We start from the raw sequence: 27,513 nt of genomic DNA on the forward strand, positions 1-27,513 counted from the left end.
GACTGCAGATCCCTCTTACACGGTAAGGAAAAGATACCTTACAATTCAAAACCGGGTTTGTTGTTAAGAATCTTGTTGAGCACTGCCTTATGCAGGACATAAGGAGCTATTACTTTTCCTACCTGCCAATGGCCTTATCCCTGTACCAATGAGGGCTCACACGTAGAGCTTAGGAGCTTCTAGTACATAGTCTAGACAAGATAAATGCGAATGACAAGAAGATAAAGATGTTCAAGTCTAAGGAAAAGGACTTCCAGATGCTTTTACCAAGGGCAAATTGAGTGCATATTGGCCATATCTCATGAGCATATTAAAGCATAAGGTGTGATGTGTTATTTTGAGTGAGCTGTCTGTTCGCACAAAATCACATGCTAGGTATAGGCTGCATTGTATATGCTTGTCCATGGGCTGTGTGCGTATGCATACGCTCTTTCAAGGTGTACCAATATGCTCTTCCATGGGCAGTGATGGCATTCTTAGTATCTGAAGTAACTTATGAAATCTAAGTTAAAATTACGCATGTTCCTATTTTTTGATGATATGATCATATAATGTTGGGTTGTTGCCACAGTTTTTGTGAATAGGTGAAAGTCAGGAAAGGATTTCAGGTTTTTAAATTGTTTTCAGGTCAGATTGCAACAAGTCCTCAAAAAGAAATCTCAGAGAAAAGGTAAACAGGAGGTGGGGGCCGATGATGAGGCTTCCAAAGAACAGCTAGCAAAGCATAAAGCCTTGCAAAAGCAGGTGCAGAAATTTATCAAACAAAAGAAGCTGAGGGTGTTGAGGAAGAAGATTAGGGAGGCAGAGAGCTCAGAGCCCTGGAGCAGAATTGTTCAGGCCCAGGTAAGACTTAGTTTGGGGTTTCTACACTGGCATTTTTGATTTTATGATTATGTGATAATACATACTGCCTTTTTTTTCACTGCATATAGGTAGGATGCCGTCTGTTAGAGCTTCTTATTGAAACAGCGTACATCCAAGATCCAGGAGATCATCCATCTGATGGTTCTGTGGAAGTCCGGCCAGCTTTCCGGCATGCAGTCAGAACTGTCTTAGGCAAAGAGAGGTGACATTCATGACGCTAGCATGCAATGTTCTTTACATTACCTGGGGTGGTGGTTTTGGGAGCTCATTTTTGTGGCTGTTTTGCACTGTAGTGGCAACAAACAAGTCTGTAGCAAAAAGTATGGTGTCATAGAGTGTGATTCCTACATATGCAAAGGCATTCACAAAATGGTGTGTGGTAACATGGCTATCCTCTTCTTTTGAAAAAATGTTGTGTGGCTTTGCGTGCTTCGTAGTTGTGCCTTGATTGGCAGTGGAGTAAGGGAGTTTTTTTTGGACAGGTCGATTACAGGATGTATGGCTAGTTACTTTGGCTTTGCTTGTGCATGAGAGGGATGGCTAGCTGTTCGTGTGCTGCCTGAAGTTGTTGACCATCTGATCTTTGGCATGCTTTTCTTCTACTTTCTTCTGTGTTTTTTCAGGCTCGAGGGGTAGTGACACCTTACATGCCCATGCTAGTGAAGCCTCTCGCTTGGCAAGGGTATGGAAAATCTCAGTGATATTCCTTTCTCTATATAACCTGTAGAAGACTGCATGCCATGACTTTGGTTCACCTTGTGGATTATCCAACATGGGTTTGGGGTTTTAAGAATGTCCATAGTCATTGAACTCATTGGACATGTGGATAAGGTTCCCTTGCATCATGGCAGATCTTTGAAAGCTAAAGGTTCAAGCTTTTTGTTTATTACTTAACATAGGTATAGGAGAGGTGGCTATCTGGTTTTGCCTACGTGCATTATGCGGACACATAGAGCCAAAGAGCTAGGAGAGACTTTGAAGAACACTCCAAAGCGCCAATTACAGGCTGTTTTTGAAGTAAGTACTGGGATGTGTCACTGCTTTATATACGTTGCCTTGCAGTGGTTATTGCTAGCTTTTTTCTTACATGTACCATATGGCAGGCCTTGGATACACTTGGGTCAACAAAATGGAGAATCAACACGAGGGTGCTTGAGGTTGTAGAGAAGATTTGGGAAGGAGGAGGTCGGATTGCAGATATGGTTGATCGCAATGATGTAAAAATTTGCTGTCAATTGCTGTTCTATTTTCTAGACAGTTGTTATTCAATTGCATAACATGGTCCACAAGTGCATTATCTTGACATTTCTCTTGGGGGATGTAAAGCTTAGCTATTTGTTGCGTTGTTAGTTGGAGTTGAAGGTTTGTATTGATGGTAAAGACTTGCTGATTGTCTGGTGTTATTTGGTGCCTGCTATCAACAAGGAAAAACAAGTTGGAAAAAGACTGAATTGCACATCTCTTATATCAGGTGCCTTATCCAGAGAAACCGGAAACTGATGATGCTGAAGTATTGAAGAAGTGGAGGTGGGAGAAACTGAGAGTAAAACGGATCAACCGTGAGCTACACTCACAGCGTTGTGACATTGAGCTGAAGCTTTCTGTAAGTTTTGAGGATCCTTCTTTCTCTTCTAGTATAGCTAAAAATGTTGGTATCACGTATACGCTTCCAACATGCTTTTATAATCTGAGATGGAACCAGTTCTCCCTTTTCTGGGTAAAAAGTGATAACCAAAGAGAGAGAGAGAGATAAAAGAAATAAAGTTATATTAACGTCTTCAAAAGACCAAAAGGGTCTTTGAGACCAAAATGATGTGTACATAGTGTCCATGAAATCCGGTCATGGATGAAATAAGAAAAAGCAACAGTAAACTAAATTTGAGAACTGAAAGTTAAGATCTCAGACTTTGAGATTATACCAGATGAAAAATCTAGATCCCACTAAGCCAGGTATAGGGCACAATAAGTGATGGGATATGGGAGAGCTGAATAAAAACAGTTAATCAAGCAAGGGCCCATCCAGGATGTCCATCATGGGTGATACAAGAAGGCTAGAGATGTCGATAGTCTGCTCTGAGGATGAGGCTGCTCGATGGGGGCCAGGATCTCCTGAATCTGGGGCTGATGAGCTGGGCATGGTTGGGGTCTGATGGGACGAGGGCATCTAGCTCTCTGGAGTGTGCGTGCCCGATCTGATGCGACTCCCATGGGCCTGCTGCGAGAGGGCACTGTGGTATAGGATCCCGTATCCACTGTGGAGGGCGCTGGTGCCTCCCTATCTAGCCCTCCAGGCTAGAAAAAACTGGTGATGGTAAGCTGAGGAGGGGCTGTTGGGGGCGAGGATCTTTGTGTAATTACTAATGACTCTCTGACATCTGTGTCGGCTGAGCTCGAGTAGGAATACCTCTGATCTGGGTAACTGCATGATTCGGCATAAGGGTCCAAAGCCCTCTCTGAATAGACAGTGAAATCCCCCTCTGATCTCATAGTAGACGGGGCTGCGGGCATTGGCAAACATAGTGCTCCTCTGACTCAACCCCCGTCTGACGGAGTCTACATGTCGTGTCCTCTCTAGGTAACCACTCAGCTCTGCTAGTCTTTATCCTTAGTCTATGGGATGATACCCTAAGCTGGCCAATGTGTGAAAACATGCCATTTTATCCAGCCCAAAAGGGTATTTTTTGGATAGTTTATGGTTTTTATTTTGTCTTTGCTGCTGGCCGCCACTTTACCCTGACCGACCAGCAGCCCTTCAAGCATATCTTCAGATGAACACCATCTCGAGTCTTGCTGCAGCCGGGTGCTCCTTCAGGTAGTACATCGCTTACCTGCTGCTGCTGGAGTCATCACTTTGTCAGGCTTACATCTGCTTGACATCAGCGCATACATCAAGGTTACCTTCAGCGTTTGTATCTGCCTGACATCAGCGCATATATCCGGGTTACCTTCAGCGTTTGCATCTGCCTGACATCAGCACTTACATGATACATCAAGTTGACTTCAGTGTTTACACCTGCCTGTCATCAGCGTTTACTTCTGGCTGTACATCAGCGCTTACATCAACCCTCGTCTACTGCACTTCAGCAGTCCTCAGGAGCAGATCTGCAGTACCTTCTCGCCTACAGCAGCATATCTGCATTTTATCTACAGCATATGGGACAGCAGTCCTCTCTGCTACAGTAGAGTTTTCCAGCAGGTTTACTTCATTTATCATCACCGGGATAGCAACCCTCTCTGCTCCTTGACCTCAACATCGGGACGGCAGCCCTCTCTGCTCACTTCTTCAGGACGGCAGCCTACCATCTGCCTCGGATTGTGGGCTTCTCCACCCTCTGCATTATCACGGGACAATAGCCCTCTCTGCTCCTTCGGAGTCTCACACTGAGCTCCTATACTGGACTTTATCATATATATATACACTCATTGCATGCTGTGTTGATTTGCTCTAATCTCTCATATATTTGGTCCTTTTGTCTTTTTGCCCTCACATGCTATCAGAGCTATGGTGAGCAAAAGGATTGAAGACCTTGAGAGCACACAGCATGGATCGTCTACCCACGATTCCGGAGGACCAGCCCTTCTTACCAGATGTTGATTCTCGTTATTCAGATATAGATCACACACTCCTTATTCACCGGAGAGCCCCATTCGAGGTCTTTCATTGGGAAATGAGCAGCCCATTTTTACCTACTTACCCTTTGCACCCTTGGCATCTCGTCTTTCTTCTCCGAGCTTATCAGACGTCACTTCCAGAGGAGGATTCATGCCTATAGCCAGTGTGCCAATACTAGACTCAAGTATTCAGCCTCATCTGGAGAGCCCTGCTACTCAGTCTAGCCGACAGCTTGGACTTCGGTATGGGACTCTCTCAGGAAGGACAGGTACCTCCTTAGTTGTTCGGAGATTCATCATCATTAACCCTGCCGGTGATTGCGTTAGGTTCGTATGTGCCTTTTAGTACTTATGTTCCTAATTCTAGCTGGGTGTCTTCTTCTGTAGCACAGGTTCAACATATGGTACCATCAACTACCCTCGTGTGATATGCAGCGGAAGTCTTTGTATTGGAAGATCCTGTCACACAAATGCTCACACCGTCTTCTGTATCCTGAGTTTCGTGAGTTTAGCAATCCACTTTAATACTTCAAACTTTAAAGAGATGAGAGAGAGAGGGATATGAGAACTGTACACCATATTGGGTCCCGAATTACCCACTGAAGGGCCCCCTATCTCGATAACGAGATATTATTTGCTTTATTTCTTTAGAGAGAATGGTTGTGGACTATAGATAAGCCAAATGCAAGATCTCGGAGGATCGGAAGCTTGGCTGAACTGTACACGGCTGTAGAAACACCTCGATGAACTGATCTTGAGCCTATGCACTCTTCCCAAGGTAATGAGGAAGGGCTGCACACCTGAGGCTGAGAAAAGGAGATGGTGGACTGTTCTAAGCTATGTTAGAATGCTGTAAATGCTTATGAATGCTTGGTTACCTTCACCAGAGGGCTGGGGCAGATGTAGATGATGCACTGAAGGCTGGATACTGATGTAAACTGATGATTCAGGGCTGAGAACTGCTGTAGTCTGAAACGCAGACCTGTAGGGATGATGCTGGACTGAAACGCAGGCTGAATGCTGATGCTGGACAGAAAACGCAAGCTGAATGCTGATGCTGGACAGAAAACACAGGGCTGTAGACTGAATTCTGGCCTGAATAGATGCTGAAAGCAGGCGACTGTTCACATGCAGAAAACGCAGGTATCTTATGCTGATTTGATGCGCTTATGGCTGTAGGGCTGCTGAAGATGCATGCGTTGGAGAACCAAGTTTGGCTGAAGCAAACTCAAGCATTCCAAGGGCTGGATGAGACTAGTCTAGTGCTGAGGGCAAGGGAACTCTTAGGGCTGAGGAGGAAAGCTCTTAGCACACTGAAGACTGAATGAGAAACTAAGCCCTATGCAAGCCTATTTATACTAACTAGAGGTTGGTCAAGTTGGTTGGTCATTTATTTAATAAAGTTTATATTTATAAATGACAATAAATGCTAAATAAATACCAAAAAATATGGGAATAATACCAGATAAATCCTAGTAAATTCCCTAAGGCTTCTGGGATGTTCTAAATGATGCACAGGCATATGAATGCATATTATGCAGGATGTAGAGTGCTTTCTGATGCAAACCCTAAGGCTTCTACTGACTCTACATGCATGAATGATTCTCTCCAAGTGGGTTAAGGGACTTGACTGACTGACTGACCCGCTAAGGCTGAGGAATGACCTGCGTAGCTCGTGCCTGACTTATCATGGACTGAGGATGTACAATGGGGTCACGGCGTACGACAAATATCATCCTACTGGGTTCTAATATTGTACAACTGTTGCACTGCTGAGATGATGAACCAGTTTGTCACCATGCACTGAGTGCAGAGTGCATGTGACACCTCGATCCTTGGAATTATGTGAACCCAAATAGAGGAGGGTCTAGGAGTACAATTCACTCCGAGACTTCTAGTGTTCAAGGAGGTGACACTGTTTTCTCTTCTAGTTCACCTTCTGTTCCTAATGTGTTTTGGAATATTGCTCAACTTCAAGCATAAAACCCTCCCACCGAACCCCCGTCTTTTCCTGCTAGTGTTGGCATGTAGTCATTACCGATTGCACCCCCATCGGGTCCTGCGTATGGATTTTACCCAACATAGGTATCTATCAGCACTATGCTCTCTGGCACTGCGGTGCCACCCATCATTCCGGGATATCAGGTAGTTTACCAACCCATCTCTGGCTGTAATGCTTTTCTTGCTTGTGTGCCCACTCAAGGATTTGTGCCTCAGCCAGGTATTCCACGCCAAGTGCCCAACCTTTTATTCCATCTTATGGAGTACCCTCGCTAGGTCCTACACCTATGCCTGGTATTAGTGGATTTTCTGGAGTTCCTTCACATTGTTTACACTCGGATATGGGTACTAGCCTTCCTGGACTCCACCATCTCCTTCCTTTCAAGTCTCTATGTCCAGAAATGCTTTCATAGAAAAGACTCGTTTCAATGGGTCTAATTGAAAGAATGGTTGTAAAACAGAAAAATAGCAAATAGATCTTGCAAAGAAGCACATGTGCACAAGAACTGAAGTAGAAAACTTGTTATCTGCTGAAGTAGAGCACGAGGGCTGCCCGTAGGTGCATACAACCAACAGCAATAGCTGAATAATGAAGTGCTAATGATGCTAACCCAAGCCACCTATTTATAGATTGGACAAGAGCTGGTCGGCCAGCATAAAAACAGTGGGCTGGCCGACTATGTTGCAAAAAATACTAGAATAATGTCTAAAAAATAGAGAAAAATAGCAGAAAAATATCTAAAATAAGATGAATGCATGGCCTCATAAATCTGGCCAGATACAGCATGAAATATGCACATATATGCCCAATCTGGAGATGATAACGCCAACACCTTCTCTTCAGCGCGCCAGATGGGCGGACCAACTCCAGCACGCTGAAGAAAGACCTCCAAAGAAGCTCGAGGGAGCGGTTTGGTGAAGAGGTCAACAAGATTGTCGTGAGTGGAACAATACTCAAGTCGAAGAAGACCAAGCTCAATCCAATCCCGAACAAAATGATAGTGAACCTCAATGTGTTTGGAGCGGCCACGTATCACAGGATTATGAGCTAAAGCAATGGCACTCGGAGAATCCGAGAAGATGACAACAGGGGAATCATCCGCACAACATAAATGCTCCAAAATTTGATGTATCCATAATGCCTCGGTTGCGGAGAGAAGATAGGATTTGTACTCAGCCTCGGTAGAAGAAGCAGCAACTGTCCTCTGCTTCTGAGATTTCCAAGAGACCAATCCTGTACCAAGCATGAAACAATATCCCGTAGTAGATCTCCGAGTATCAATGCAACCAGCCCAATCAGCATCTGTAAAGCCCACCAAAGAAGAACCACCAGAATAAGTGATGCCATAATCTGATGTGCCACGAAGATACCGAAGCACTCTCAAAGCTGCCTGCCAATGAGATTTCCGAGCTGCTGAAGAGAACTGGCTGAGTACGCTCATAGCATAAGAGAGATTTGGTCGGGTGTTGACAAGATAAAGCAAGGAGCCAACTAACTGCCGGTATTCTATGGAATCCACCAAAGGTGTATCATCCTCCTTAGACAATTTCGCATTGGGATCCATAGGACAAGAGAGGAGAGCAATCTGTCAAACCATAAGTTGCAAGCAACTTCTTCACATACTTCTCCTGGGAAATAAAGATGCAATCATTTCTCTGCCAAACCTCGAGACCAAGAAAATAATGAAGTAAGCCAAGGTCCGTCATCTCAAATGTGAGGGAAAGTTGAGACTGAACCTGAGTGACCAACTCAATCTGTGAGCCTGCAAGAATGAGGTCATCAACATAAAGCACAATGATGCATATATCCCCATTAGAAAGAAGCACATAGAGGTTTGGATCTGCATATGACCTCTCAAAACCAAGAGATAACAAGAAAGCATCAATCTTTTGATACCAAGCACGAGGTGCTTGTTTGAGACCATAAAGAGCTTTCTTCAACAAGTAAACATGGTCCTCATGTCCTTGAATCACAAAACCAGGAGGCTGCTCCACATAAACTTCCTCCTCTAAATCACCGTTCAGAAAGGCAGATTTAACATCCATCTGGAACACAGGCCATCTGAAACGAGCAGCGAGAGCCAAAACAATACGAATGGAAGTAAACCTGGCTGTAGGAGCAAATGTCTCATCAAAGTCCTCGCCGGCCTTTTGAGCATATCCACGAGCAACAATACGGGCCTTGTACTTATCCAAAGTACCATTTGCATGAAACTTGACTTTGAAGATCCATTTGACACCGATGACTCGTCGATGTAAAGGCTGTGGTACTAAATCCCATGTATGATTCCTCTCAATAGAGGACATCTCGGCTTCCATAGCCTGTCTCGCCACTGTGGTTGGGCAAGGTTCTCCTGTGGAGATTCGGGCTCATCAATTGTCTGCAAAGTACTCATAAGAGCATAATTCACTGTGGGAGTGGGAACCCGAGAAGATCTCCTCAGACCGGATGAAGAAGTAGAGACCTGGTCATGCAACTGACTGTCAGAAAGGCCGAAATCTCGAAGTAATTGCTGGACCCAACGGGGTGGACCAGCCCCCCTCACAAATGTGGAAGAGGAAGTATTTGTAGCTGTAATGGACGCACCCGGAGCAGCCGGGGATGAAGAAGGGATGTCCGAGCGTGTGGGAGATGATGTAGAGGCTATCCGGAGTCCGGACTGGCTGAGAAGTTCCGGAAGACGGTCCAGCAGTGTCTGTATGGGGCTGGAAACAGCAGAAACAGGGGCTGAATCGCTGCCAAAGTCACCGGAGGCACAAGGGGTGATGAAGTGCCTGATGGTAGCAAAGAAAATTCACCGATATCGGGTGGAAATGGATCAAATTCCTTAGAAAACTGCATGGGTGAAGAGGAATCAAATCCAAAGAGGGTCTCATCAAAGTGAGCATCACGAGATATGACGATGTCCTCCAACGCAGGATCCCAAAAGCGGTATCCTTTCGACTTCGAACTATATCCCGTAAAGATCATCCTCTTCGACTTCGGGGAAAGTGTAGTCCTCTTTTGACCTGGCACATGTACAAACGCAACACAACCGAAAACTTGTAAGAGTGAGACGGAGGGCTTATGTCCAGAAAACGCCTCCTCTGGTATGCCAAGTCCCTTCCAAGCAGCCATGTTCACTGAAAACAAATTCTTCGAAATACGTGGCACATGTAAAACATCATGTAAAGAAGCAGAGGAACCAAAAGAAATGTTACCAACTCCATGCACAGGTAAGGAGGAGTCATCTCCAATGCGTACAGAAGAAGAAAGTGGCTTGTAATCCTCCATAATGTGAGAATGCTTGGTCATATGTGTCGAAGCGCCGCTATCACCAATCCACTCAATTTCTTCATGTGTGGCACTCACCTCTGCATTAGAAGTGATCTCTGTGACCACAAGGAAGGAATCCTGTGAAAAAACGGGAGAATCTGTAACTACCATGTATGCCACTTTGGCATTGCCCTCCCCTGGAACCTTATCCTTGCCTTTGTCCTTGGAATCTTTGTCAGTATCTTTGGAGGTGTCCTTGGCTTTGTACTTGGCTTTGGCGGCTTTGGAATCATTACGCGTTGTAAAACACCGAGCTTCCGTATGGCCAGGCCTGCCACAATAGGCACACTCCTCTTCTATGGAACCTTTGGATTCCTTAGAACCCTTGCTTTTGCCCTTCTCGCTTTTGTTGTTGCTGCCTCCTTTGCCTCTGTAACTTGCAGCGGTGCCCGGGGGACTAGGGCCTTTGACACACTTGTTGATACCATCAATGCATATTAAAACATTTAAACATGGCCACAACCTTAACACATATCCATCATCACTTTGCATGAAACATAAAAGCTGGACAAAATATCCACAAATGCTGAAAATGGAGCTTGCACGTGTGACACCGCATAGAGGCCGGAATGGGCCGACCCCCCCCCCCCCCTTGGAGTATTTTATTACCCAAGGAGAATAATATCATGTACAAGCTTTGAGGGCCTTACTCTCCCCACGGGAGATGCCGGATTATCCATATACAAATGCCATAACACAGCCCAACACGAGGCAACCAAGCCGGAACATAGGCTGTAGAAATGCCGAGCCAACAATAAAATCCATATACCTCCGTGTGGGTACTGATTCTTCCCCAAAAACCACGGCTCTTCATGCAATAGAGAGGGTACAGCAAGTACAACTCTCCATTCAGTCGGTACAGCAAGTATAGTGGTTGGTACAACCGGTACAGTGGCTGGTACAACAAGTACAATGGTTGGTATAGCAAGTACAGCAAGTACAGAAGCTGATATAGCCGGTACAATGGGTGGTACAGCAAGTACAGAAGCTGATACAGCCAGTACAAGGGTTGGTACAGCAGGTACAGCAAGTACAGAAGCTAGTACAACCGGTACAATGGGTGGTACAGCAAGTACAGAAGTTGGTACAGCCAATACAAGGGCTTCAGTATTTCTTCGCGATGGAAGCCTCCAAAACAGTCCCCAACAGCCGGTATTCTTCATGGGCAGCCTTCAAGAGAGAGAAAAAGAGAGTAGCCATCATTAGGGCAGCCTGTAACGGTGGTAGAGGCTAGTGTGCAGCAAGAGAGCCTCCATTAATGAAGAGAGAGGGCTCCAATTTATAGATTTGGGCCTCCCATGAGCTAAAATGGCAAGAGAAGGCTACAATGACAAGTGGAGAGCCACACAATAGCTGAAGTGACAAGTGTGAGGCCACTTGTCTCACTTTGATCCATTTTCTAACAAGTGTCAGGCCACTTGTCTCACTTTGGTCCACCTCCTTGCCACATGTCCCAATCTAAGAGATGTGTCCTTCCATAAACTTTATCTCTAAAAATATCCCAACTGGTAGACATTCTGTCATAAGCACTTTGCCAACTCTTGGTATCTGCTCAATTCTAGATGTAATAACGTGAACAGAATTTCCATCAGAGTCGGGCCAAAAATAGCAACTCTCCTAAATTTTAGGAGTGTGGTCCTTTGTATTCTAGGATAATCCCCCATTCCCAAAGCTTGTACTTTCCAAATATTTAGGCATTCTCACCAGACCCCTTTCATACAGGGAAAATGTCCAGGCTGGTGACATCCTCCCCAACTTTTTAAAAGTTGTCCGCAACTTTAAGCTTCAAGCCATATATTCAAGATATGATCATGTCCCATCGAGTGGGCGAGACGGGACAGTCTCAAAAATCCAATATAACCGAAGAATCTATGTCTCAAAGAAATGGGTGAGACAAAATAAGTGTCCATAATACCAATATCAAAATCATGTCCCAAAATAAATGGGCGAGACAAAAACAGTCCCATAAGTCCAGATATCATAATCATGTCTCAAGTAAATGGGCGAGACAAATCAGTCCCATAAGTCCAGATATCATAATCCATGTCCCAAGTAAATGGGCGAGACAAAATAAGTCTCCTGCCAATAAGGCATCGGTCCACATGACCCTTGGCATAGAAATAAATCCCATGCCAACCAAGTATCATGTCCACTTTACCACTTGCACTCCGTGTTGGTACTTTGACTACACACCTTGGATGAGAGGTGGGCTTACAAGAGACACACAATGAGCCGAAACGGCCGACCCCTCCCTTGAGTAAATTTTATTACTATAATACATAGCTTCACGGGCATCCATTGCCAAATCCTCCATGCCAATGCATATGAAATTCAGCATTTAGAAAACAATGGTATGTCGATGTAGATCACCAAGGAGCTGCCTTGATGCCCGGCCCGACTTCAGTGCCCATATTCTCTACCATTGGCTCTATGTTCTACCAAGCAAGGTAGCAACATCTTGAAGAGCACTTAGGACAAGAGAAATACTACACAGGGCGGCTAAACAAGGAGTCCTGAAAACAATCACTCGCAGGCATAGATAACCTGGTGTTCCATACACATTTCTGCTACACATAGTTTATAGGCATTTCGGCCACCAATAGTTTGTAGGCATTTCGGCCACCAACTCACACTACCCTCTCAAGTGCCCATGTTCCCTTCCATCTGCTCTCTATTGTTCCACCCACACATGGTAGAAACAATCTTCAAGAGAGCTCGTAGGACAAGAGAACACTACACAAGGTATGTTGTGCTTGTCACTACCCTTTGAAGTGCCCATGTTCCCTTCCATCTGCTCTCTATTGTTCCACCCTCACATGGTAGAAACAATCTTCAAGAGAGCACGTAGAACAAGAGAACACTACACAAGGTATGTGAACCATGAGTTCCATAAGTCCAATGCATCCCGAATAAAGGGAGCCAAAAAGAATAATCCATAAACCTGAGGATGAATTCAAATCCCTAGAAAAGAAGTCCAAGAATCCATAGACCTGTATACCATACCTCGTACCACATACTCCGTGCTAACCACACACCTTGGAGTAGAGGTGGACTGTATTCATAAAAGCATCATATCCATGAGATATCCAAAGATTTCTTCTCTATAAACAAGGATAGATTCGTCCATAGAAATTGCTTGTGAAGCCCAATATCTATATAAATCTCGTCCAAGAAAGAAATCTCCATGGATATAATCCATCCCAATAAAGGGAGTCATAAACAATGTTTCCCTGAAACCATCTCAAGGCAAACAACAACACCTTTCTCCTTGCATAGCTATACAAGGGTTAGTGAACATCAAAAACACTTCATAGTAAATAGCCAAAGCACCAACTTTGCAAACTCAAAGTATACTTAGCTTTTCTTTGTCAGGTTGGTCATGAAGCCAAAAGAAATATCTCGTCACCATATCCTTAAGATATCCTGAGATATATCTCCATATAGCTTGCCTGTAAGCTTGATAATATAATCCACAATATCCATATGGAAAGAGTGCTAAACGTGTGCACATAAAGCCAACTTCATACTTCCACGATAAAATTCTCTGAATTCATAAATCCTTAGATCAACAAGCTGTCTACTGCTCATGCTCTTGCTTCATAAGCTATGAAGCGGCTGGCCATGCTTAACAGCAATGATGGTAAGTGTGGTCCCCACTTGAGATCTTTTCTCTTCCTTATTGATAGAAGGAAGCCTCCGCTTCCAAGAAAGCCTATGCTCTGATACCAATGTAACTTGCAGCGGTGCCCGGGGGACTAGGGCCTTTGACACACTTGTTGATACCATCAATGCATATTAAAACATTTAAACATGGCCACAGCCTTAACACATATCCATCATCACTTTGCATGAAACATAAAAGCTGGACAAAACATCTACAAATGCTGAAAATGGAGCTTGCACGTGTGACACCGCATAGAGGCCGGAATGGGCCGACCCCCCCCCTTGGAGTATTTTATTACCCAAGGAGAATAATATCATGTACAAGCTTTGAAGGCCTTACTCTCCCCACGGGAGATGCCGGATTATCCATATACAAATGCCATAACACAGCCCAACACGAGGCAACCAAGCCGGAACATAGGCTGTAGAAATGCCGAGCCAACAATAAAATCCATATACCTCCGTGTGGGTACTGATTCTTCCCCAAAAATCACGGGTCTTCATGCAATAGAGAGGGTACAGCAAGTACAACTCTCCATTCAGCCGGTATAGCAGGTACAGTGGTTGGTACAGCCGGTACAGTGGTTGGTATAGCAAATACAATGGTTGGTACAGCAAGTACAGAAGCTGATACAGTCGGTACAATGGGTGGTACAGCAAGTACAGAAGCTGATACGGCCAATACAAGGACTGGTACAACAAGTACAGAAGCTGGTACAACCGGTACAATGGGTGGTACAGCAAGTACAGAAGTTGGTACAGCCAATACAAGGGCTTCCGTATTTCTTCGCGATGGAAGCCTCCAAAACAGTCCCCAACAGCCGGTATTCTTCATGGGCAGCCTTCAAGAGAGAGAAAAAGAGAGTAGCCATCATTAGGGCAGCCTGTAACGGTGGTAGAGGCTAGTGTGCAGCAAGAGAGCTTCCATTAATGAAGAGAGAGGGCTCCAATTTATAGATTTGGGCCTCCCATGAGCTAAAATGGCAAGAGAAGGCTACAATGACAAGTGGAGAGCCACACAATAGCTGAAGTGACAAGTGTGAGGCCACTTGTCTCACTTTGATCCATTTTCTAACAAGTGTCAGGCCACTTGTCTCACTTTGGTCCACCTCCTTGCCACATGTCCCAATCTAAGAGATGGGTCCTTCCATAAACTTTATCTCTAAAAATATCCCAATTGGTAGACATTCTGTCATAAGCACTTTGCCAATTCTTGGTATCTGCTCAATTCCAGATGTAATGACGTGAACAGAATTTCCATCAGAGTCGGGCCAAAAATAGCAACTCTCCTAAATTTTAGGAGTGTGGTCCTTTGTATTCTAGGATAATCCCCCATTCCCAAAGCTTGTACTTTCCAAATATTTAGGCATTCTGGAGTCCACCAGACCCCTTTCAGACAGGGAAAATGTCCAGGCTGGTGACAGCCTCCTTTGAACTTGCCCTTAGTTTGGGCAACAAAAGCAGAATCTGTCTTCCCTTTGCCTCTCAATAAACATTTGTCATGTAAGTAAGTCACAACTTCCTCAAAAGAGGGTAGAGGCTCACGGAAGTAGATGTGATCTTTGAAAGAGTCAAAGTATGATGGTAGCTTACCAAGCAGTTTATGGATCGGGTTGTTGATCGAGCTCCCATACTCCTCAAGCTGCCTCTTGATCCTTGTGAATTCCCCAATCTTATCAATGATATTATCTTAGTCAGTGATAGTAATCTTCTCAAGATCCGCCTCCAACTTAGCAATCTTCACGGAAGATACTCTCCCGAACCTCCTCTGAATCTCATTCCACATCCGACTGGCATCACTCCGGGAAGATATGAATTGTGCCTGGATAGATGGTGTCATACAATGGATGATGATGAGACGGGCCCGTGCATCCAGAACTCCACGAAACGCGGGATCCACCAAGTGAGAAGTGGTGACAGAGGGCCACACACCTGCTCCTTCAAGAAGCAATTGCGTATAAAACGACCAAGTATGGTAGTTGGCAGCAATTAGCTTCATGGAATCACTCACTTGAGGGGGTGAATAGGATGGCACATGGGAAGGGGTTGGGATGAGGGTTTGTGGGAGGGGAGAAACAAGAGAAGTGGTGGTGGTGGGGAATATGGAAGGAAAAGAAGCAGGAATTTGGGAAGGTAGAGAAACAGGAAGCTGGGAAGAAGATCCCTATGAATTTGGGGCTTGGGATCGGGGAGAAGAAAAGAGAATCCCCGAGTGAGAAGAATGACTATGACTAGAAGCCATATCTCCGATAACGCAGCAAAATCCTCCTCTTCAACAAAGCTGATCGGAAAATCAACAAACTCCTCCTCGAAAGTTGAGTGCAGCCAAGAGAAAGGAAGGAGAAGAAGGGATGGGAGGGTGGGAAACCAAAAGGAGAGGTAAGAAATGACTCCCTTGGGTTAAAACCCTATTGTAGCACCAAAATACGGGGCTAAGATTTGAAAACGCAGATCTCAGGCTGAAAATGCAGCACCTCTGTGGAAAACGCAGGTCCTCAACAGAAAACGCAGCTCCTCAGTGGAAGAAAAAACGCAGCTCCTCAATAGAAAACGCAGGTCCACAGCAGGAAACGCAGCTCCTTTGTAGATGTAGATGTGGTGGATCTTTGCCTACAGTAGTAGATGTAGAAAACGCAAGTCCCTTTGCAACACTGGGCTCAGGTACCATGAAAAAATGGCTGTAAAACAGAAAAACAGCAAATAGATCTTGCAAAGAAGCACATGTGCAAAAGAACTGAAGTAGAAAACTTGTTATCTGCTGAAGTAGAGCACGAGGGCTGCCCGTAGGTGCATACAACCAACAGCAATAGCTGAATAATGAAGTGCTAATGATGCTAACCCAAGCCACCTATTTATAGGTTGGACAAGAGCTGGTCGGCCAGCATGAAAACAGTGGGATGGCCGACTATGCAAAAAATACTAGAATAATGTCTAAAAAATAGACACTAATAGTAGAAAAATATCTAAAATAAGATGAATGCATGGCCTCATAAATCTGGCCAGATACAGCATGAAATATGCACATATATGCCCAATCTGGAGATGATAATGCCAACACTAATTACACCACCTGGGCTAATCTTATGGAACATGTTTTCACTTCCCAAGGTTCTTGGAACCTGGTGAAGGAACTTGAACCAAAACCCCACCCCTCACTAGCACCTCATGATGTCATCCGCTATTGGGAGGCTAGGAATGCCATTGCCATAGTGGAGCTCATGCAAGGCCTTTTGCCGGAGTTTCATTCACAACTCTAGCAATTCCCCTATGTCTCTGACAATGGACACACCTTGCAGAGAGATGCAGCACGTGATCGCACGCGTCGCATTGATTTGAACATCAAATCCAACTTTTCTCTATAAAAGAGAGTGACTACCTGACCGTAAAGGTTGTTGAATACCGACGCCTTAACTCGGAGCAAAAGAAGACCAGGTAATCACTTTACTGAACAAGTTGCCTCCTAGTTTCTTTACTTTTGTTACACAGACCATTAGTCTAGAACCTATACCTAACCTATATGAGTGTGAGTGCCAACTCTTGCGCTTTGCTCAATTGTATGCCCAGTTTTATCCCAAGAAATCTTCCGCCTCTACTCAAGAGGGGGCCCTTGTGTCTGACACCACCTCTACTCAAAAAGGGCAGCAAGGAAAGGGGAACAACAACTCAGGTAATCAAGGCAAACCTCAAAAAAAACCCTACCTCAACACTTACTCCCTATTGGCATAATATTCCCAAAAAGAATAGATTCTGCACTCATTATCAAATTCTTGGTCATGTTGATGATGAGTGTGGCATTAAAGCCAAGGAAAATAGAGGTAACAATCCCACTAACTCGAATCGCCAAAACAACCAAGGTGGCAGTAATGCTCCTAATTGGCGAGAAAGAGGGGGTGATAATCCCGCACCTACTCTGTAGGTCCCCCCCCCGAGGACCCCGCAACAAGGCAATGGTATGAATTGGCCTATATCGTCTTCGTGGCGACCCATTGGTCAAGTCACTCAAGCCCCCCCCCCCCCCCCCCCCCCCCCCCAAGTCAATTTCTTTTACCACCCCGGAAGAGATGTCTGATTGGTCATCTCTTACACCACATGCCGATCCCTCGCCCAATGTCGCTCAAGTCACATTTGAGGTTGATTACTCTTCCAGAAGGAAGAAGAAACAACAACCTAGACGAGGTAGCCCACACGTGGAAGTTTTCGCCCACGTTCAAATTTGTCAGTGACCTGATGATTGTTCTGTGCCTATCATCAAAGCCCACCCAACACTTCCTTGTGGCCATCTGGTCACTTGGGTAGTTGAGAGTGGAGCTACTCACCATATGGCACGAAATGCTGACATTTTCATCTCTGAGCGACTTGCTAAGGGTGAAGTTCGATGTGGCAACAACACATTGATGCCCGTCAAATCTGTTGGCACCGTTTATTTGACACCAACATAGGCTCCAATCAGGCAACATTGGACAATGTCTATCTTGTTCCTAACTTGGGCCTCAATTTACTTTCTGTATCCCACCCTAGCTCAATTCGATGGTGGAGTTTACTTAAACAAGCGAGTTGTAGAGGTAATTGATGAGACTACCGGTCTTGTTGTTGCCCGTGGCTAGGCACAAAAGGATGGCTTGTACCGGATGTCTACTTTTTTATCTTTTATCTGAGCCATCTTCCGAGGGTTCTGAGTTTCATTGGGTTCGTGCCTATGTGACCAGAGGTCCTTCAGACATTGAACGACTAGCACTTTCGCTATGGTCACCTGCCCTATGACACGCTCTATGAGTTGTCTCGAGACCAGTTAGTTGAAGGTATACCCAATCTCAAATTGACAAAGGATGTCTGCCAGCCATGTCAAATGGGTAAGCAACATCGCTCACCGTTCCCACATCATGCTACTCATCGTGCTCAGGGTATCCTGAAGTTGATTCATTTCGACTTGAGTGGGCAATCCCCAATCCCCTCCTTGAATGGATCCCTCTACTACATGCTAATTGCTGATGATTATTCGAGGTACATGTGGGTGTATTTCTTGAAGCATAAATCATACGCCTTCCAATACTTTTCCACGTGGGTTCGGTTAGTCACTAATCAAATGGGCGTCTCAATTGGGATTGCTCGCAGTGACAATGGTGGTGAGTTTATCTCCCATCAATTTACTGAGTTCTTGCAAGAACATGGCATTCAACGCCAACTCAACTCCACCAACTCCCCCTCACAAAATGGAGTGGTCAAGTGCAAGAACCGAAGTGTGATGGATATGGTATGCTCCATGCTTTTTGCAGCTGAGCTGCCTGAACGCCTTTGGTCAGTATCGGTCAACAATGTGGTGTACCTTTTGAACCGTTGCCCCACGGTTGCCGTTCCTCACAGGATCCTATTTGAGCCATTTTATGGCGAAAAATCGACTATTTTCCATTCCCGTGTCTTTGGGTGTCGTGCGTACTCTCACACTCCGAATGACACAAGGGGCAAGCTTGAGCCAAGGAGTGAGTTGCACATTTTTGTGGGCTACTCTTTTGAATCAAAGGCCTACGAAGTTTTTGATAAACAAAGTCTTTGTTCATAGAGACATTGTCTTTGATGAGCAGGATTTACTTCGCCTTGTGTTGCCCATACCCCAACTGAACAAGAATCTCCGACTGTGCCACATGAACCCAATCAGTCAACTATAACTTCACCTCTTGAGGAGCCTTCCTCCTCCTGACAACCACCCCGGGACCCTTTACTCCGCAGCTCTCCGCTGGTACCAACAGACCATGCATGATTTTGGTATGCTTCCCCATGATACCCCTTTGGACGGTCCTCGTTGGTCCACCAGGCTCACTCCTCGTGCCTCATTTGCCTTTGTTTTCTCGGCAAACTATGTGGCGCATGATGAGTCAACATCGTGGAAAGATGCTATCCAACAGCCAGTCTTGAAACATGCTATGGAACAAGAACTTGAAAGCATTGATCGCAATCGCATGTGGTCCCTTGTGGATCGCCCTCGTCATAGAAAGGTCATTGGGACCAAATGGATCTTTCGCACCAAATTTAAAGCCGATGATACCTTGGACAAATACAAAGCCTGGCTTGTGGTGCAAGGTTTTTGCCAAAAAGAAGGCATTGATTTCAACGAGACCTTCGCACCTACCGTACGAATGACAACAATCTGTCTCTTACTCAATCTGGTCGCACACCACACATGGCCAGTCTATCAGATGGATGTCGAGTGCCTTCCTCAATGGCATTCTTGAGGAAGAGGTATATGTTGACCAACCTCCGGGTTTCCCGCACCATGAAGACAAAGTCTTCCGCCTGCATAAAGCTCTTTATGGGCTTAAGCAAGCCCCTCGAGCGCGGTATTATCGCATCGACAAATTTTTTCGCAGCCAAGGTTTTCAACCATCTCACTGTGATCCCAATATCTATATCCACATAGATCAAGGGATTGTTTGCTACCTCGTGCTGTATGTCGATGAGCTCATTTTTTTTGGTTCACATCAAGCCAAAGTGGTTGATATCATGGCAGAGGTGAGACGAACTTTTGAGATGACTGATCTCGGTCTTCTCTCATATTTCCTTAGGTGGTCCAACATCTTGATGGTATTTTTGTGTCCCAACAAAAGTACCGTCTTCAACTCATTACTTCCTACTTTCCTGATGGTGCTATCCCTGTGGCTACCCCATTGGATCCCACCATCAAACTATCATAGAAAGAGGACTCACCTTCACATGAAGAGCGAGCCTACGGCCATGTGGTTGAGAAAATTACTATCTAGCAGGTACCTATATGTTTGGACTTCATTACACGGACTCCGACTGCGCCGGTGATTTCGATTCCCGGCGTTCTTTTGGTGGTCATTTGTACTCCGTCGGATCTGCCCCTTTCTCTTGGTCTAGCAAGAAGCAGGATATCGTTGTAGGTTCTTCCGATGAGGCCGAATACCGGGCCCTCTATGACGCCACCACTGAGGCTATGTATCTTCGTCAGCTTCTTCACGGAGATGCGTGTTCCCATTGACACCGCTTCTACCATCTTTGTCAACAGTCAGAGTGCGATTACCCTTGTTGGCAATCCTATTTTTTCTAACCGCACCAAGCATGTGGGTATCCATTTTCATTTTTACTAGGGAACAGGTTGAGCTTGGTACCATTAGACTCTAGTACATTCATTCCTACGGCAGACAACCGTGCAGACACCCTTACAAAGGCTGTCAACATGCCGATCCTCGAGCGTCATCCCGACCGGATTGGCATTGCTCCTCCACCATCACCCTCCGCATATTGAGAGGGGGATTTTCCTCTCCTTTCAGATTTTTTATCATTATTGTATCGAGCACATGAGTCAGTGAAAACCCCATGAGGGCGTGGCTCATGTGAAAACCCACTGTATTGCATTTTCCATCTTGCATTCCCTGTGCATAGCATTTTGTATTTTGTGTTTGGGGTGCATGTGTGAATGAAAACCCAAAAATGGGTATTCATACATGTGAAAACCTCTTGCATTGTGGCATTGAATCCAGTACCGCCAAACTCAAACGCTTGTACACCATCGTCAAACCATTGTCCCATTCCTCTTCATGATATTCTTCAAACCCCTTTTTTCCAACTCTTCTCATGGTCCCCTTTTGGCCTGAGAGGGGGTGTGTGAAAACATGCCATTTTATCCAGCCCAAAAGGGTATTTTTTGGACAGTTTATGGTTTTTATTTTGTCTTTGCTGCTGGCCCCCACTTTACCCTAGCCGACCAGCAGCCCTTCAAGCATATAAAAGAAACTCAACGTAATTCACTTCAGATGAACACCATCTTGAGTCTTGCTGCAGCCGGGTGCTCCTTCAGGCAGTACATCGCTTACCTGCTGCTGCTGGAGTTCACTTCGTCAGGCTTACATCAGCGCTTACATCAGGCTTACATCTGCCTGACATCAGCGCATACATCAGGGTTACCTTCAGCGTTTGTATCTGCCTGACATTAGCGCATACATCCGGGTTACCTTCAGCGTGGATCTGCCTGACATCAGTGCTTACATCAAGTCGACTTCAGCGTTTACATCTGCCTGTCATCAGCGTTTACTTTTGGCTGTACATCAGCATTTACATCAGCCCTTGTCTACTGCACTTCAGCATTCCTCAGGAGCAGATCTGCAGTACCTTCTCGCCTACAGCATATCAGTGTTTTATCTACAGCATATGGGACAGCAGCCCTCTCTGCTACAGTAGAGTTTTCCAGCAGGTTTACTTCATTCATCATCGCTGGGATAGCAGCCCTCTCTACTCGACCTCGACATCGGGACGGCAGCCCTCTCTGCTCACTTCTTCAGGACGGCAGCCTACCATCTGCCTCGGATTGTGGGCTTCTCCACCCTCTGCATTATCACGGGACAGCAGCCCTCTCTGCTCCTTCGGAGTCTCACACTGAGCTCCTGTATTGGACTTTATCATATATATATGTCAGAATACGCAGCGGAAATGATGATCAGATCTGGGAACACGAGCAAAACGCAATGCAGAAAATCACAGCACGAGAGAGAGAGAGAGAGATAGAGGCGTGTAACTCTGCTCTATATACACAAAAGAATCCCGGAATTGGTACAACAATGACAAGGGGGATGGGGGCCATTTTATATGGCCCCCCAACAGCAGTCGGCCTGCTTGTAGGGCAGCCGACAGGACACCCATGACTTGGACACCCACGACTTGCAAACAGCAGTCGGCCCACGACCTGTCCAGTTTAGTCGGCCAGCTCCAAAATGAGAACATAAACATGCTGATGCAGTCGGCCAGCAATTGGGTCCTCCTGCCATGGCAGGCACACCCACAACAAAGGCCCTGGTGTATAAAAATAGACAGGAGATGACTTCTAACATCCCCTCTCAGCTCATGGCTGTGAAACCAACCACAAGGAGTTGGGGTGCCGCCTGAGCAAATCCTGAGATAGCGACTTCGTGAAGAGGTCCACCGTACTGTCCTCCGTCGAACAGAACTCTAGCAAGATGTCATCAGCAATGATCTGTTCACGAACAAAGTGCCTCTGGATGACCATGGGTTCCTCCAGTGGAAGCCCAATCGTGCAATGCAGCCTCTGCATCCTCACCACCTCATAAGCAGCATCACAAGTAGCCCGGTACTCTGTCTCTGTCGTCGACAAGGCAAAAGATGACTGCTTCATAAAACTGCTCTTGGGCCTGAATTAGATCTCCTAGTGTTCGGATCTCCTCCCTGGTCCCGGAAAGCCTGCACTGCAGCGTATCCACACTTAAGTGGCCATTACCAGACTGCCACTCATCACAAACCTGAGGACCTGGGAGAGAGAGTGCTGAAAGCTTGTAAACTCCATTCTCCACTCCGCCTTTCCAAACCACCTGGCCTGTTGCTTTGTCCCGGAGAGCAACAAAATGCTCATCAAACTCCACCCGTACGCCAGTCTTGCAAACCTGATGCACTGACAACAGATGAAAACTAAGTGACGGAACATACAACACCTGGGAGGATTGCTTCCCCCCTCTGCCATCGGGAACTATCTCCATCGTGCCCTCACTGTGAACTGGGATAGTGGATGTATCCCGAGTAAGAATGTGACCAGAATACTTGCAGAGATCCTGTAAATCTGAACGAGGAGGAGTTATGTGCCTGGAAGCACCACTGTCTAGAATCCACTCTCGAGTATCCGTTGCGGAGAATCCTCCAACCTCCTCCCTACTTGAAGAAAATGAAACATCGGTGTCCATCACCTCCAGGTGCACAAAAGCCGGAGTCTTCATGACTGCTGCTGAGGAATCTTCACCCTTCTCGGTCTTTCGCTTGGGACACTGCCTCCAATAGTGACCTTTCTTGCCACAATCATTACAGGCCCTCTCTGCCTTTAGTTTCTCGCGGTTAGTAACGGACTTCTTCTCAGAAGACTTCTCCGACGAAGCCTTCCCTTTGCCCGTGTTACGGCCTTTCAACCGTTGGCCAGTTAAGGCCTCCAAACCTCCACCCTGAGGAGGGTTCATGAATCGTTCCTCCTGGTCCAAGACCATGGGCACAAGCTCCTCCCACGTGATGGTGCTGAGCCTGCCACTGGTAATCAAAGACGAGTAAAATGCTGAGTATTGAGAGGGCAAGTGTGACAGCAACGTTATGGCCATGTCCTTTGACGATATCTCCTTCCCAGCCTGAAGAACTTCCTGTCGAAGAGCCTGCAGCTTGTTAATATGCTCCCACATTGTCAACAACTTTGCAGGGCTCATAACCCGCATCTGTACTTCCAAGGAAATCCTCTTCATGGGCGATACCCTGCTGTAAAGAGAGGCCAAATGCTGCCATATACCTCTGGCCTGCGTCACGTGCTTTACATGATTGATTACCTGCAGTGTGCAGTTGAGAAAGATAAACGAACGGACCCTGGCGTTGACACGATCCCGCATCTGTGCCTGAGCCTCCCGGTCCTTTCGGATCGACGGTAACTCCCCTTTTGCTACTTCCGGCCGTGGAACCCCAACAACGACGAAATCAGCGAGGTCGTAAGACTCCAGAACAGATTCCGTCATAACCTTCCATATGCCGTAGTTGCTCCCGTCCAGCTGACGGTCCACCGGGAACGAGGGGAGTGTCGGGATCTTCACATGTCTCTCGGCCATCTCAAAGAGATCTGCCATTGCGGGGATGTACACTGAAAAAAGGGTGGGTGGGTGGGAACAAAGAAGAACTAACACCTGCAAGTGGCTGTCCAGCAAAGTAGCCCGCCGTCATCTTGCTTCTCCTCTTCCCGAACAGTCCCGTACGGTCCACCAATCAGCAACACAATAGTCCCCCTCTTGCTCACACAAATCCCAAGAACTATCTAGAGCCTAGGCTCTGATACCATGTCAGAATACGCAGCGGAGATGATGACCAGATCTGGGAACATGAGCAAAACGCAATGCAAAAAACCACAGCACAAGAGAGAGAGAGAGATAGAGGCGTGTAACTCTACTCTATATACACAAAAGAATCCTGGAATTGGTACAACAATGACAAGGGGGATGGGGGCCATTTTATATGGCCCCCTAGCAGCAGTCGACAGCCGACAGGACACCTACGACTTGCAAACAGCAGTCGGCTAGCACAGAAGGTCCACGACCTGTCCAGTCTAGTCGGCCAGCTCCAAAATGAGAACATAAACATGCTGATGCAGTCGGCCATCAACTGGGTCCTCTTGCCATCTCAGGGCTGCCTCCCAAGCCACAGAAAAATGGGAAAAAATAGGGGAAAAATACGGAGAGTGGGGAAAAATGAGAAAACACCTAATAAGGGCGGGCACACCCACAACAAAGGCCCTGGTGTATAAAAATAGACAGGAGATGACTTCTAACAATATATACACTCATTGCATGCTGTGTTAATTTGCTCTGATCTCTCATATATTTGATCCTTTCATCTTTTTGCTCTCACACAATGGCTATCCTCGTAGCATGGGATGTGAAGGCATCGATGAATGGGAGAGAGTTAGGGTTAGAGTTCATGTGGGAGACATACACAGAGAAACAAGGGAGAGAGAGAGAGAGAGTTGTGGGGATAAGTCTGTTAGAAGTCATCTCCTGTCTATTTGTATACACCAGGGCCTCTGTTGTTGTGGGTGTGCCCGCCCGTATATCATTTTTCCACACTCCCCGTATTTTTCCCCTATTTTTCCCATTTTTTTCTAGTGGCTGGAGGGCTGCCAGGTGATGCCAAGAGCATCCTATTGCTGGCCGACTTGATCTACTTCAGTCGTGGGCTGTAGGAGTGCTGGCCGACTTGCTCTGACCAAGCGTAGGCATCTGTGGCCGACTGCTATTTTCAGCAGTCGTGGGCATTTTTCCCAGTCGTGGACACCATCTGATGCTGGCCGACTGCTCACATGGAGATGTATATATTGCCCCTCAGCCCCCACCACTTTCTCATTCAGTTTTTCGGGATCTTGTGTATAGAGAAGAGTTTACACACCTATCTCTCTGTGTTTCTTGTGCTGATTATTTTCTGCAGTCTACTTGCTCTTGTCTACCCAAGTTTGGTTGTCATTTCCGTTGCATATTCTGACATGGTATCAGAGCCCTAGGCTCTAGGAGATCTTGGGCGTTTTTTTGAGCAAGAGGGGGAGCAACAGGTTGCTGATCGGTGGACTGTTTCGGGCTGAACGGGAAGAGAAGGTGCAAGAGGAAGGCGGGCAAAGGGGCTGGACAGCCACTTGCATATTTTCTGATTTTCAGATTTTTTCCCACCCACCCACCCTTTCAGGTTACTCTCCGAGATGGCAGATTTACTCGAGATGGCTGAGAAGCACGTGAAGATTCCGACTCTCCCCACGTTCCCAGTGGATCGTCAGTTGGACGGGTCCAATTATGGCATCTGGAAGGTCATGATGGAGTCAGTTTTGGAGTCATATGATCTTGCTGATTTTATTATCATTGGGGTGCCACGGCCGGAAGCTGAGGAAGGGGAGTTATTATCGACGAGGAAGGACCGAGAGGCACAGGCACACATGTGGGACCGTGTCAACGCCAGGGTCCGGTCGTTTATATTCCTCAATTGCACACCACAGGTGATTAACCATGTGAAGCACATGACGCTGGCGAGAGGCATATGGGAGCACTTGGCTTCTTTGTACAACAGGGTGTCACCCATGAAGCGGATATCCTTGGAAGTGCAGATGCGGGTTATGAACCCTGCAAAGTCTTCGACGATGCGGGAACACATTAACAAGCTGCAGGCCCTTCAGCAGGAAGTCCTTCAAGCTGGGAAAGAGATATCATCCGAAGATAGGGCCATCACGTTACTTTCCCACTTGCTTGGTCAGTATTCCGCTTTCTATTCCTCGTTAATCACAAGTGGTAGGCTCAGCACCATTACTTGGGAGGAGCTTGTGCCAATGGTCTTGGACCAAGAGGAACGTTTCACGAACCCTCCTCACGGCGGAGGTTCGGAGGACTTAACTGGCCAACGGTCGAAAGGCCGTAATACCAACAAGGGCAAAGGGAAGGCTTCACCGGAGAAGTCTTCTGAGAAGAAGCCTGATCCAGAACGAGAGAAGCTGAAGGCCGAAAGATCGTGTAATGATTGTGGCGAGAAAGGCCACTACTGGAGGAAGTGCCCCAAGCGGACAGGGAAGAGTGCTGATTCCTCAGCCTCAGCTGCGAAGACTCCGGCATTTGTGCACTTGGAGATGGTGGACTCCGATGCTTCATCATCTTCGAGCGAGGAGGCAGCTGGCTTCACCGCAAAGGATACCCGGGAATGGATTCTCGACAGTGGTGCTTCCAGGCACATGACTCCATCCTGTGACTTCTTCCTGGATCTGAGACGGCAGTCAGGTCGTATTTTTATTGGCGATAACTCCACTATTTCGATACATAGTGAGGGCCGGATGGAGATTATTCCCGACGGAAAGGGGGGCAAGCATGCTTCCCGTGTTCTTTATGTCCCTGCTCTGGGCTTTCATCTTTTGTCAGTGCATGAGGTATGCAAGACTGGCTTTCGGGTGGAATTTGAGGAGCATTCAGTTGCTCTGAGGGACCGTGAGACAGGCAAAGTTGTTTGGGAAGGCGGTGTGGAGAATGGCATCTACAAGCTCTCTGCACTCTCCTCACTGACAGGCTCTCAGGTCGGAGATTTGTGGCACTTTCGTTTTGGCCACTTAAATGTGGATGCTTTGTGGCGCGCCTTCCGAGACCAGATGGTGGTTGGCTTGCCAGATGTTGGTAGTAGGCAAGGACGCTGCAGTTCTTGCATACGTGGTAAGCAGCACAGGGAATCCTTTCCGAAGCAGGCTTCGAGGCGGGCTTCGAAACCATTGGAGTTGATTCACACTGACTTGTGTGGACCACAGCAGATACCATCCTTGGGAGGATCTCTCTACTTCATGCTGCTTGTTGATGATTGTACCAGATTCACGTGGGTCTACTTTCTTTCCCAGAAGGACCAGGCTTTTGCTCGGTTCAAGGATTGGCACGTGATGGTGGAGAAAGAGTCTGGATTTCAGGTCAAGACTCTCAGAGCTGACAAAGGAGGTGAATTCTCCTCGACTGTATTTTTCTGGTTTTGTGCAGATCATGGCATCAAGAGGGAATTGGCCAATACCGGAT

At 46.4% G+C, this 27,513-nt stretch overlaps 1 protein-coding gene across 1 annotated transcript in view; it reads left to right on the top strand.

Annotated features, from left to right (window-relative positions):
• LOC147605277 (DNA-directed RNA polymerase 1B, mitochondrial-like) overlaps window positions 1–27,513 on the top strand; it is a 78,042-nt gene that overhangs the window by 14,707 nt on the left and 35,822 nt on the right. The window contains exons 3-9 of the mRNA XM_086794305.1: window positions 628–843; window positions 933–1,066; window positions 1,158–1,236; window positions 1,488–1,546; window positions 1,764–1,881; window positions 1,968–2,081; window positions 2,336–2,467. Of these exons, the coding sequence (XP_086650431.1) occupies window positions 628–843; window positions 933–1,066; window positions 1,158–1,236; window positions 1,488–1,546; window positions 1,764–1,881; window positions 1,968–2,081; window positions 2,336–2,467 (852 nt within the window). The remainder of the gene's footprint in view (window positions 1–627; window positions 844–932; window positions 1,067–1,157; window positions 1,237–1,487; window positions 1,547–1,763; window positions 1,882–1,967; window positions 2,082–2,335; window positions 2,468–27,513) is intronic.

This window comes from Cibotium barometz, chromosome 60 (assembly GCF_041138505.1).
Source record: "Cibotium barometz isolate CiBa-2024 chromosome 60, ASM4113850v1, whole genome shotgun sequence".
Classification (NCBI taxonomy): Eukaryota; Viridiplantae; Streptophyta; class Polypodiopsida; order Cyatheales; family Cibotiaceae; genus Cibotium; species Cibotium barometz.